General features: G+C 37.8%; 1 protein-coding gene across 1 annotated transcript in view; it reads left to right on the top strand.

Annotated features, from left to right (window-relative positions):
* Window positions 1-13,194, top strand: part of CLSTN2 (calsyntenin 2) — a 395,403-nt gene that overhangs the window by 356,109 nt on the left and 26,100 nt on the right. The window contains exon 9 of the mRNA XM_054166362.1: window positions 4,082-4,244. Within this exon, the coding sequence (XP_054022337.1) occupies window positions 4,082-4,244 (163 nt within the window). The remainder of the gene's footprint in view (window positions 1-4,081; window positions 4,245-13,194) is intronic.

The following is a 13,194-nucleotide window of genomic DNA, read 5'->3' as shown; positions in this document are numbered from 1 at the left end:
ATTCCCATATATTTGTTGCTGTCTTTAGTGAAGTGGTATAAAAAATGCTGAGCCTGAGTTCTATCTGCATGTTTTCCCAGTGATGACCTCCATGAGCTCTGTCAAGACATGCTTGCAAATAAGGAAGCTATACCATTGTTCAGGGTTTTGTATAAGCACTCTACATATTCTGTACAGAGGATCTGAGGTAAAGATTTTGCTTGCTGAAGGACTTGCAGATTTATAATACAGTAAATGTACATCTTCAGAATAAGCATTGCTGTTAATAAAAGCTTAAGAATTATTAGTAGTATTAACTGCTAATCAAGTGTGATAATAATTCCATGTCTTAATGAAGATATGATGTGCTGCAACTTTGTATTAGTGGAAACAGTGCCACCTTCACCTCCATAGGCTTTGCATATTTCTAGATGTGTGCAACCATGGGAGAGGACATTTCAGTACAGAAACAGTGAGACCCTAAGCATGACTAATTTTCTATTATGCTACTTTACAAAAATATCTAAAATATAATCCTAAGTGTACTCCTGACCTCCTTGCAAAGCAGAGGTAAACATTAGTATTCTAGCTTCTGGGCTACTGTAATCCCTGTGTGAATATGGTTCTTCCTGCATTAATGATCCTCTTTTGCTATAAATTAATATAGCAGCCTTCTCCACTATAGTCTTGATTATATAGTGGCCTATATAGGTTTACTTGTTGAAATACTGCTAAATAGCAGAAAATGGATTTATTGAGAGGACAAAGAATCCAGCTCCAATGATGTAAACAGTGCTACTGAAGTTCTCCCTGGTCATAGAAACAGTTCCACCTCTGCAAAGTCTGCTACATCTCAGAGTGACATTCCAGTAGATGTGCATCAGTTCAAGCAGGATGATTTATGTTCTGTAAACTTAGGCTGAACAGACAGAAGTGCATATTCTTTTTTTCAACTTAAGATATCTCTGTTGATAAGAATTCAATTGTAGAAATGAATTAATTCATTCAATGTTAACATTAATGGAAATTATACCAGTTATTTATTCAATGTTAACATGTAATGGAAATTATACCAGTTCTCATTTGGTTATCTTGCCAAACAGGTGAATGATCCAATTTGTATCAGCATGCCCCAGCTGACTTAATTGAGGCTGAAAAAGCTGTAAGCTGCATGTTCGTGTGTGTGCATGCCAAGCCCTGTATAAAGCTATAAACAGATATATTTTGCAGACCCACAAAGTCTGTTCCAAAGCACCATGTGCTTCTCAGACCAAAGTACTTTGGTTTCAGTCCATCCCTAAACATTCCTATATAAACCAGAAAAATCTCTGCCATTGTTCATCCAAAGATGCTAAGAGTTTTAATGTCTTGGAAAACATACTTCAAGAGACTTACATCAAATCTGTTTTCATCTATCTCATAAAAGTATGTTCCAGTGCAATGGCTTCTAATCAACATTAAGACTTCAAACTGGTTAATTCAGTTTAGAGGCAGGCTGACATGACAGAGTGATTAGACCAACCTAGCCATCCAGCAGCCTTTGAAAGCCAAACTTACTCATCTGTGATTTATCTCATTAGGATACCTTTATAAATTAGATTTTTTTTAAATTAAGTTCTTACTTGAGATGATGAAAATATCTTTATTTGCCAAACCAGTATATTTTGTAATTTTATTTTCATGGCTTATCTGGAATCGTATTAAATTCTGGTTCCAGGGTAGAATGCATGCAGGAAAAAATTGTGCTTCCTAAGTTAGGAAAGTGAAAAAGGCGTCTGAAATGTCAGCATAAGTAATTGCTCTCCACAATTCTTCATTTCATTATTTTGTTGTCTGTGAAATGGCCAGAATGACAAGTGAGAGTGACTGGGATGTATTCCAGATTTTAAAGCATTTTATTGCTTCCTTGTAGAATATTTGTTTCTATACTGGGAACCAGGACAGATACTTAAAAGACTTTTTTGTGGAATATACACATGTCTGTGTACTTAAATCATGTGACAGTTCAGCACCTGGTCAACTCAGGTGCTTTTGAAATCTCAGGAAGCACCAAACTGAGACTTTAGGAGGCTACACTCCCTTTAAAATAAAACTTTATGTGTTGAAATTTAAGGAAAAGCACACAAGTGATTGCTTGAGGACTTCACCAAGCTGTCTATATTTGCACTATCCTATGTTCCAGAATGTATCTGAGACAAATATAAGTTAATAACTACTTTGTCTAGCATGGACATTTGCAATTGGATGTCTGTGTTTTTCTTGGAAGCACTGGAGCCTAGTGCCTGGAGTCTCAAAGTCATGGAGTTTGTCATCTGTTTTCAGAAGGCACTTTAAAACGTTACTGGCCTATTGGTCATAGATAGAGTAATCAGAGTAGCTGCACATTGTCCTGCTCCTTGTGTGGTATTAGCATGATCTTGGTTTGGTTACAGCCCAAGTGGTGCAGTTAAGGATTGCTGAGCAGAAATTCTCAGCAGTACTTTTCTGAAGTGCCAAGTATTAACACCTGAGCTTTTGTTATGCAAGGCCTCTCAAACTCAGGCACATCATTGATATTGTTTCACATAACATGCCTGACACATGAGGCTATGATGCATTACTTTATAATGATCAGGTCAGGAAACTTGGCAAGCTGTTTTTCCTTGAAAGGGAGGACTGCACACTACTATTCATGATCATTGTTTGTTCAATAAGGTTTCCAGTTTTCCAATTTATTTACTTTCAATTTTTGTTTCAGTTCATTTAACCTTCAGAAAACATTTGTGCTGTCTATTGCTTACAAAAGGAAGGCTGAGCAGCCCCTTGCTGCATTTATCTCTTGCTGTGGACCTATGATGTCTGTGGTAATAAATGTATCCATTTGGAATAGAAGTGATTAAGCTCTTGTTGAAATGTCTTTTGGAACAAAACATTAGCTTTTGTTTTCAAAGGGCAGATATTGCAGCAGATAGCACTTAACCTAGCCAAGGACAAAGTGTTATGTTTACACATCACTTTTCTGCCTGCCTTTTTGAAACAGGCAAGATATCTGCATTCAAGCACTTTCATTTCTTAATACACCAAAACAAGTGTCTGCACAGAATTGAGAGCATCATGGTTGCAACTATTGCTTCATTTTTAAAACCAGTCCACTCATCCTACTCATTTTCTGTGATTTATTCCTTCAAACTCTTAAATCTGAAAGATACAGCAAAGGAAAAAAAGAATTGTGCAGGCATGCATAGTATACACTGGACCTCTCTTCAGAGGCACTGCTTCATCGACCTTTACCTTTCTGAACTAAACCCAAATTTGACTCTTGCAGTAATCCCCAATTGTCCAGCTCAGATATTCATATGAGATTTGACACAAATATTGTCATCTTTAAAGTGCACTTTAACTGTGGCTGTTGCTTTCCAAAGCTGTTGTGTATCAGTGAAAGACTTTGGGCTGACTCTGGGCCACAAGATGAAGCATGGTGAAGACTTGAATTTCCTGCCCAAATCAGGTAGACACACAGACTGCTTATCCATCTGTGTGTATACAGATCACAAGAGAGGTTCTTTCAGCACCCTGGAGGTCCTGTTGCATTGTATAGGACTTTCTAAGTTAATAAATTAATAATAACAGTTAAATCAACTTGTTGATAATAACTCATCAATCTCATGACTAAGTGATATATATGTTCTTAATTTGAATCTAATAGGGATCCTCTGTAACTATGCAGGCACATCCCAAATATATATCTCTTACATCAAGTTTTGTATTCTCCAAAGTTTATATAGACACTGAGAAATTAATACTAAATGGGAAATCTAGAGCAGATGCCAAATTATCTGATTTTGATATTTTATCTATGTATGATATTCCAGGAGTGTGGTTTAAGATGCTTCTATTTATCAAATGTATTCTGGAAGTGTGACACAAGTATTAATCAACATTGTTTTAACTTTTGTTAATTTTAATGATGTAAAATGTGCAATAATGGTGGGGCTTGGGGGCTTGTTTGTTTTTCTATAAGTGTAATTTGGAAACTACAATTTAAAAGCTGTATGCAATGTAAAAATCAGTCACCTGACATTAAGTGCTAATTAATGTTTTTCTCTTGCTTTCTGTCTTTCAGATTTGTGATAAAGAATGGCATTATTACGTTGTCAATGTTGAATTTCCTGTTGTTACATTGTACATGGATGGAACAACTTATGAACCTTACCTTGTGACCAATGATTGGCCCATCCACCCTTCACACATAGCCATGCAGCTGACAGTTGGTGCTTGTTGGCAAGGTAATGTGACAACATATAGTAGACAGTAAAATTATGAGTTCACACCAAAATGAATCTTCTTTGTCTCACTGAATGCATAGTAAATAAATTACAAAAAGGTTGATGGTAGAAAACCAGAAATAAACCCAGAGTTAATAATTAATCAATTCCAAGTTTAAAATGGATTAGATGTTAAAAGGCTTTACATTGTTACTGTCTAAAATAGTGTTGAATATGACCTGTGTACTCAATGTGAAAGACCATCTTCTTCAGCCTTTGTCTTCACTTCTTTTAATTGTTTCCCTTGTTCTCCAGCTTTAAGCCACATTACTGTATTACTGTATTACTGTAAAGAACTCCAGCTATGTCTGTTCAGTACCTCAAATGCCTCATGGCCAGATCCTGCACTCTTCACACTGGATGCGTAGCACCAGTAATTCCACTAATATAGCAAGTCACCCTGTTATAGACCAGATGTAAAAGTGAGAGTAAAATAAAACCAAAAGTCACAACTCCAGAGCCATACTTGCATGGCGCTGGTATCCACTCTTTATAATCCTGCTCTTCTCAGGTTTTGTTTCCCCTATCACATGTTTTTATTCACTGTTCTTTGCCGTGCACCTGAAGCAATGCTCTTTTTATGCTCATCTGCTACTGTGAAGCTGTCTTCCGTTACCCTTCCATGTTAATTTTCTATTTGTACACCATGCCTTGTTTTCACTGCAGACAAAGTCTGAAGTGAGGCAAACTGTATGATTAGGAAAAAATGCCTTAACACAGCTTGTGCTTCTTCCCCGCTCTTTAATGCTGGCTCACTTTCTCCATTATTACTTTGTTTGCCAGTTTGATCTCTGCTCATTTACAATATGTTATCTGCAAAATTTGGATGTTTTATGCATGGCAGAGACCTGTTCAATGTAAATAGCATTAAAAACAAATCCAGCTGTTAGATTATGAACACCTTGGAGTAACAATCCAATCTTCACATTGATGACAACATGCAGAATAAAGCCACACTAATCCTACAAACAAGATTAGATAAGTTTTGGATGTTGATGACTGAAATAGGTGTTATGATAGCTAAACAGCATGATACTAATTCCATGTGTTTGTAGAAGTATAGACTAATCTTTGTCTAACTAGGATTTGCATGTGTGGGCTTCCATGTCTATTGGACAATCTTTAGGTCTACTGGAATTTTGCATAACTGAATAAATTTAATTTTACTCTAAGGTGTTCATATTCTAAGGGAATGTTACTTGTTTGGGTTGGGTTTTTTTGGTTTTGGTTTTGTTTTTTTAGCTAAAAAAATGTAGTGAAATACCTCTCAAACTCTTTAGAAACCAGAACTTCAGTTTAGCCAGTAATTTATTGGGATGACCTGTTGCTAGATACCAGTTTGATTTATGTGAATTTTCTTTTTACTTTGATCTGCCTTGGGTTTTGGGGGGGCTTTTTGTTTAGACTTTTTTTGAGGGGGGGAGGGGGCTTATTTTTGGTTTCTTGGATTTTTTTACATAGCTTTGGTGCAGTATTTTTAAATCAAAATCCCAAAGTTAACAAATGCAGATGCAATTTGTGAATGGACTACATTCAGTTCTCTCCAGACATGAGCAGATACCATAGGGACTGTGGATAACCTGAAAAGTCAGCATTTCTCAGTATCCATGCTAAGAACATTTTAATCCTTACATTGTGTTTCTTTCTAGGTTCTTTTGCACAGGTGAACATAAGTACTTTTGAGCATTACTTTAATTCCTTTTGCCCTTTAACTTCTTTCATTCATTCAATGTGTTTTTATCACTCTTCAGTAGCAATATTTTGAATTTCTTACTTGGTTGTTTTGTTTGATTTTTTTCACCTGAAAGTTTCAGTATCCCTTCAGCCCCACTTGAATCTCATGCTAACTCATATGCAGGTACCAAGTTTGAGGGCTGTGGAGTAGTAACCTTATCTGAAAGCATTATCACAGTGCTTCGTCTGTGGGTTTCATCTACATTCAAGGCAGCTGAATACAAGAATAAATTCTGCTTCTTTTGCATCTTTGTTTCTTTATCTCAAATTGTAAAGGAAAGAATTAAGGTAAAATTCCTTATATTGACTCACAATTTAGACCACAGACTGTACTCACACAGCATTTTAGCTATTAAACAGAGAGTTGCAATTGTTTACAGGTATATTTGTCTTTGCCTTCAATCCAGGACAAGATTCTTCTTCATTTTTGGTGAAACCCCTGATTTCAACTACCGCAATTTTACCTATTGCTGCTGTCAGTATTTACTGCATCATTGTGTTATTGCTGTTTTAATGTTCTGAGAATTTGAGCCGTCAAAGGTAGACACAAATTTTCTGTCTCATGAAACTGTCACAATGTAGCTAAGATAGATAGTGCTAAAGATCCTGATAAACTGTCCTTGTTAGGAAGTGGACTTTTAGTGCTTATATGAAACAAGATTTCAAGATATAGATGCTGGCAAAGTGTATCTTTTGATAAGTCTGTTATGATCACCTCGAAGTTTTAAATGAATGGTATGGAAAGTCACTCTACTAATAAGGTTCAGCACTCTATCTCACTCCATCCAATTGTCATTATCCAACATATAAACCCAATCTATTTCTGAAAAATATCTGTTTTCAAAATCCATATTTTTCAAGAAAAAGTGTATTTAGCAAACAAATAATTTGGCTATAGCTTCAGTGAAACTGTTAACTAGATCTGCCTAGGGTTATATAATCTGGCCAATAAGAACAGTCTAAACCTTTACATTTCAAAACCACTTACAACTATCTACAATTTATTTCAGTAAAAATACATGGTGATTTGGTGGCATAAGCCATCAAGGCAGTCCCTTTTAAGAGGATATGAGGAGTTTCTATCACTGGTTTGATCAGACTATTTCCTTCCTTTTCATCAAAGCACTGGCAGAATAAGAACACAAGTTCTACCCTCTCCTTTCAAAAAAGGACAAGGCTTTCCCCCCCCCAAACCATTTTATAGTTTTGAGTCTACAGTATCCATTTATCAAAGTCAAATTATTTGAAAAACAATCCCAACTCAGACAACTAAATGAAGCAGAAGAAATAACATTCCTTTTTCTTACCACACCAATTCTGATTTGCCCACAGCAAAAAGTCATCATGACTACGTGCAGCTTAATATCTGGTGAGGAGCAGGAAGAGCAAAAATTCAAGAACAAAAAGAATTGTAATTTACTCTGTGAGCACTAAAGGAAAAATCTGCCACTGCTATGAAGGATTTACCCTTTCATATACAACAATTTTCACTTCTGGTCTGGAAACTGGGAATTGTTTTGCTGTTTCTCTGAGAATCCTCTAGGCTATTACTCTTTCAGTTCTGATCTTGTCATCAGGTACACTGGTACTCGTCCTGAGGTTACATAGCAAGTCTCATGTACCTCCTTCTTGTATTTCTCAGAGTTATGGCAGGCAGGAGTCTTAGGCACAGAAAGAGAATTCTTTTCTTTGAGATTAATATTTCCTATTATTAATATTTCAGTTTGAGAATAAGTCTTCTTTTGACTTTTATAGCTTTGTTTATAGCATACATTATGAAAAGTTAGATTAGTTTTTATTTCTACCTTCAGCTGTTCAAGTGAAATACAAGAGCAGTTGAAGTTCAGTGCTGTTCTCCTGAATATTAACATGAAAACAAACCAGGCTTGCATGATTAATTTAAACTTTAGCCTAAGATGTGCCCACTGTCCCATTTGCATCAAACTGTTTGCAGTTCCAGTTGTAGGAGACAAGTCTCTCCCACATCTTTACCCTTTCTTTGTCAGTGTAAAAAGCATGCCTGGTTTGTTTGTTCCTGGTTGTATGCAATATTTCTTTAAATAATGTGAGTTCCTTCCTAAAAGGAGGAAACTTTAGCATTTTCCTCAAGACAGTCTTGTCTAGGGAGCAAGAGGATACTGGAAGTAGAGGTCAGAGTCTCGGTGTGCAGATGGCAGCCTGCAGACAGGCAGAGAATGAGGATGGCTGAAAGGGCAGGAAGATAGCCAACACTCAAGAAATCAGCAACCAGAACAGGAAGCCTCCCATGTTGCAATCTGAACTTCAAACCCCATAATACTTAGCTGCAGTTAGCACATTCATTTTTTGAAGCTGGCATGACTGCAGCATTCTATGCATAACAGCAGCAGGTTCAACTCAATCTCTGACAGTCAGCACCAAATTTACTGCTACCCAGGAAGTCACTCAATTACCTAAACCCAAGTCTCAGGACAGTTTTCAGCTTTAACAATGCATTGGGCACACGGGAAGCTGTATGAAAAAATCTCTTCTACATTTTGTTCCTGCATAATCAGTATGAATCTTCTGTACTTAGAATTAGCTATTCTGGATGTTACTCAACTACAATCTTCCTCTTTTAATTTAAAAACCTTGATTTTCTCTCTTCAGGGAGCTCATTAACAAGAAGATCTTGACAGAGCTACCTCATTGATTTAGAATGCTATCACAATGGTTAGCATAGAGTTAATTCATTCTTATTTTGTGTAGTTCATGTTTACTTCTGCTAGACTGGAGGGGTACTGTATTTGAGGGTAAGAATTAAAGGATTGTCTTGAGGCTAAACTGTGTTGATTCAGTTATACGTGACCCAAGAGCAGTGACAGCTGGAGAAAGGAACTTCCTAACCTGTTGCCTTTCTTCATGCATGGTAAATGCTGACTTACTTCATAGCTGTGACACTAGGCCTGGAGAAGGGTAATGCTGAAAACAGGGCGGGTAAACTGGACTCTTAGTGAGCTAGCTGGTAGAGGAAATGAACAGTTTGGAGTGCTGGTGCAGCTGTTCCTGAATATAGTCCTTTATGTGCCCTGGTAAAGTTTGACAGCTCTCTGCAGATACTTAAGGTTAAGGATGTAACTTAATTTGCCTTCTTTAAAAGGCTATTTTGTTCACATCAGTGGTCTCACAGATTGTCAAGGGTGTGATTTTGATGCAGGTGGGGTTATGTAGGTCTAAAGGGCTACTCTCTCTAATGCTGTAAGCAATTTCAAGGCAACATTACTCTTTCTCAAGAGTATCTAAAGGACAAAATTAACTCCATTGTAAGTGTGCTTCCCAGAACAAAAAAGACACCAAAGAGAATGTGTGTGAAGCATGCTCCTGCAATGTCTCTCAACTCCCCACCTCCTTGCATAGATGCAGACATGGTCCACTGGGTTAGGAGAGAGCTCCTCAAGGCTTAATGTCAGCTTTTATTTCTACTCCCTTCTTTTCTACCTATAATAGTATTTTATCTTTGCACTCCCAATACAAGATACTTGAGAGCTTTACAAACACACAGTGCTACAGCAAGGAAATAAGTTGTCCTTACTCTGTGAGGATAAAGTACAGTATCAAGAGGGTAAGGGATTTTTCCTTGGGTCACTTATAAAAATCTGCATCATAGAAAGAATGGAATCAGACTTACTGATCAGCCACAGAATTGTTGTTAGTCTCCCCTTTAGCTTTTGCAATCCTGTTTTATTCTACTAAGCAATACAAGCAAATTAAGATTAGCTTACCCTGGAGCTGCACTTTCTGGGAGCTCACCCTAGTAAGTTCTCCTCTGAGTTCATTATTCATGATTCAGTTTATCTGAGGATATAGCAAGTGGACCCTTTTATAGAATGAGAAATTTCTTCCCTTAAACCACAGTTTATAGGTGCTTACTATGGTCCCTGTATTGCTAAATATTCTGTGGCAAGGGCAGCCAGAAGAAGGGAACAAGTTACCTGATTTGGTAGTCTAATCATCTTTTGTACCACAGACTGCAGACAGACTTCCTCCAGGTTTCTCTCAAAAGGTCTTGAGTTGATATGCTTTCCCTCTTAAAATGGCTTGTTTCTTCACATATCACTCTCAAAGGCCTGTCAGGAAGGTAGAGACAGGAGTTAATGACTTGTCACAGGGTTATATTGTAGCTTATCCTGACTGTAAGTCATTATTTCTAATAATGCCACCCATTCTGGAGTGCTGGAGCAAAGGAAGGTCTTCAGGAGAAGATCGCTAGCAGGCAAACTTTGTTATCCAGAATATAGCAAAAGGCTATTGCAGTTCCTGTTTTCTAAGTAATTTCTGTCTTCTGTTCTGTTTTTGTTTTGTATTCTCCTATCATTTTCCTCTTTCCTGAACATAGGCTGGAGACCAATTCTTTTAACAGAATCCTTCTGTGGAATAACCTTATTAACCTTTCATGTCAGCACTCTGCTGCCATGCCAGTCACAACACTGCTGTAGGAGAAGTGGCTTTACTATTCAGGACCAGAAGAATGGTAGAAGTTCAGAGTCGGAGAGGGATCAGTTCACTGAGAGACAAATACACCATGGGCAGCATAGCAGCAGTAGTAGGCTCTATCTCTCAATGATGGTGTTCCCCCAGAAATAAAGGTGTTCAACAGCTAAAGATTACCCCTGACTGTGCATTCTTACACCAGTGCATCATGTCATGAGGGCTGAGTGCCAACCTGAGGCCACAGTGAAATGGTTCAAGCAAACAAAGGAATGCAAGACCTCCTAGGTAGATTTCAACATAAGGTGATGCTGAGCATCTGTATATTGATGCTTCGCTTAGCACAGCAATGTTCTCTCTCTATTGCCCTTCTTGAAAACAAGGTGAAGATTTAATGCCCTTCGCAAATCTTTGCTGGAATTTTAGCTGTAGTGGAAATACAAACACATGTGGAAGGTTAATTTAGAAAGGTGTTTTCTTGGAGAGATGGATTTGCATTCAGATCTGTCACTACTTCAGCATATATGTCTCATACTTAATTGAATTTCTACACTGGGGACTGTGCACCAGCACAAAAATGTTGTTTAGAGAATAAGAATATGAATTTTTGGACAAGATTAACATTACTTGGACAGTGATCTACTCTAAGATATAAAAGTTTGTAACACTTGCATGGTTGTCATAATTTCCCACAGTAACACTGTGGCCTGCATTGCCTCACAACTGTGATGGTGACCACAGCATTTACATTTAAGGAAGGGAATATACCCAGTCACTTCAAAAATCTGTCATGTAAGGGTCTGTAATGAGAATAAGTTGTGTTGTTTTATGGTGTTCTTTCAGACTTTTTAAAATGATGTTAGACATCCACTTAAATCCCTGACTGACAGTAGGAGAGAGTCCATTTTTCCCTTGTTGGTTGCATCATTTAGGTTAGTCTTAATTACTTAACTATCCCCCAAGATTTAGCACTTTCAGCATATTAATCCATAGCAATCAATAAACCTGGAGCTGGGTGAAACACAATATGTAACACAAGTGAGGAGAAGGTTTTCTTATTCTTTCAGGTTCTGATGCTATGACAGTATTGTTGAGGTGGGCTGCATCTGAGCTGTATCATAAGAAAAGGGAAGAAAACCCTAACAGCAAAAAATCCCATGAAACTTGCTGAGGCACTCTAGGTTAACTGGATGGCCTGACCTCTCTATAGAAGCTGACAGTTGCTGTGTTACAGAATGCTATTTTGTTCAATGCACCATGACACTGGGAATTAGAAAATAATTCAGGACACTTGGGTTACCTCAAGATCATCATCACTGAAGCTCCACTTTGTTCTCCGAATTGTTGTTTCAGAAGCTTCTATTTAGGCCTTCTTTGTCATCTCAAAAATATTGTTGCTTAGGCTCAGTTTGGTGTCAGAACCAAGAGTGAAGTTTAAAGCATCATAAAGAAGTAAGAGCTGCTGGGGGTAATGCATGCCTTTTCCTCAGCTGTGTCTTAGCATGTGGTAATTTCAATGATGAGTCAACTTCAGGCAATGGAACTGAGCATTGTTCCTGGCCAATGGAGCTGGTGGCTCTGAGCTGCTGAACACCAGTGTGTGGAGCTGCAGATCCATGACATGGATCATGCTTAGGATCTCTATTTGAAAAGATCACTATTTAGAAGAATTTAGGTAATATGCTGTAAAAATGTTGCTATGAGCATTAGCTGCAATTGCACACACGCTGTGCTTTAACTTGCTACAGAATTACCATTTTCATGCTGAATTAAATATAATCATCTAACGTTGGGAGTTAACAATTTTAGAGTGGCTAGGACTTGCAGATTGGCCACTGTGAGGAAAAATTTGCACCCACTAAGAAGCTGAGGTCAAATAGGTGAAGGATATTAAACTGTAAAAGCAGAGGGAAAGAGAGCACTCAAACATACTACTATGGCAGAACTAAGCATGACTAAAACACTGGTACAGACAGAAGTAAAGTAGCCAGTTGCTAAGTGTGGTAGGTTGAGAGAGGGCTTAGCTCTCCCTCCTCCACAGAGTAAGAAACCACAGCTAACTCAGTCGAAGAGCAAAAGCTATATATTTACAAGCATATATGGAAAGCAGGTTATATATATAACACAATATATACAGGTATTTACAATATATACACAGAAATACACAGCAAAGACAAATAACACAACAAAAATCCCTCCCTCAGGGAGGGATCCCCTCTTTGGAACCCCCTCTCTCCCCCCCTTACCTCCCTTTTTCCCCAAAAAGGGGTTAGAGAGAGAGAAAGGCAAGTTACTAAGGAAAAGAGTTGTTAGCAAGCTTCAAAAGCCCATGCAGGATTAGTGTTTGCTTATCTGAAGGCCAAGTCCAGCAGTTCGCAGAAGAAGCAGGCAGGGAGAACAGGCTGAAACACCAAACTCCCCCAACTCCCAAACCGAACTGAACTGAGGAAAAAATTTTCCAACCGCTTCACAATCTAAAGCTGAATTTTTGTTTATCAACCAATGAAATTCGTTTAGAATATCAGAATGTTTTGGTTCTAGTACCAAAAACATTGGCCAGTGTGTTCCAGCAGTGTTTGTTCTTAAAGGCACAGCCTCAAACGACCACAGTCCACCCCTTTCTAAACAATTTCATTGGCTGTTCGTACTGTCCATCCAATCCAGAACAATATTTACAGTTCGTAAGTTAAGTTCATCGTCCATTCCGGCTATACTCAGATGTAGATGATTC

The sequence above is a fragment of the Dryobates pubescens genome, chromosome 13 (assembly GCF_014839835.1).
Source record: "Dryobates pubescens isolate bDryPub1 chromosome 13, bDryPub1.pri, whole genome shotgun sequence".
Taxonomy (NCBI): domain Eukaryota; kingdom Metazoa; phylum Chordata; class Aves; order Piciformes; family Picidae; genus Dryobates; species Dryobates pubescens.
The sequence above is the reverse complement of the archived record's forward strand: the minus strand, read 5'-3'. Positions and strand labels throughout refer to the sequence as shown.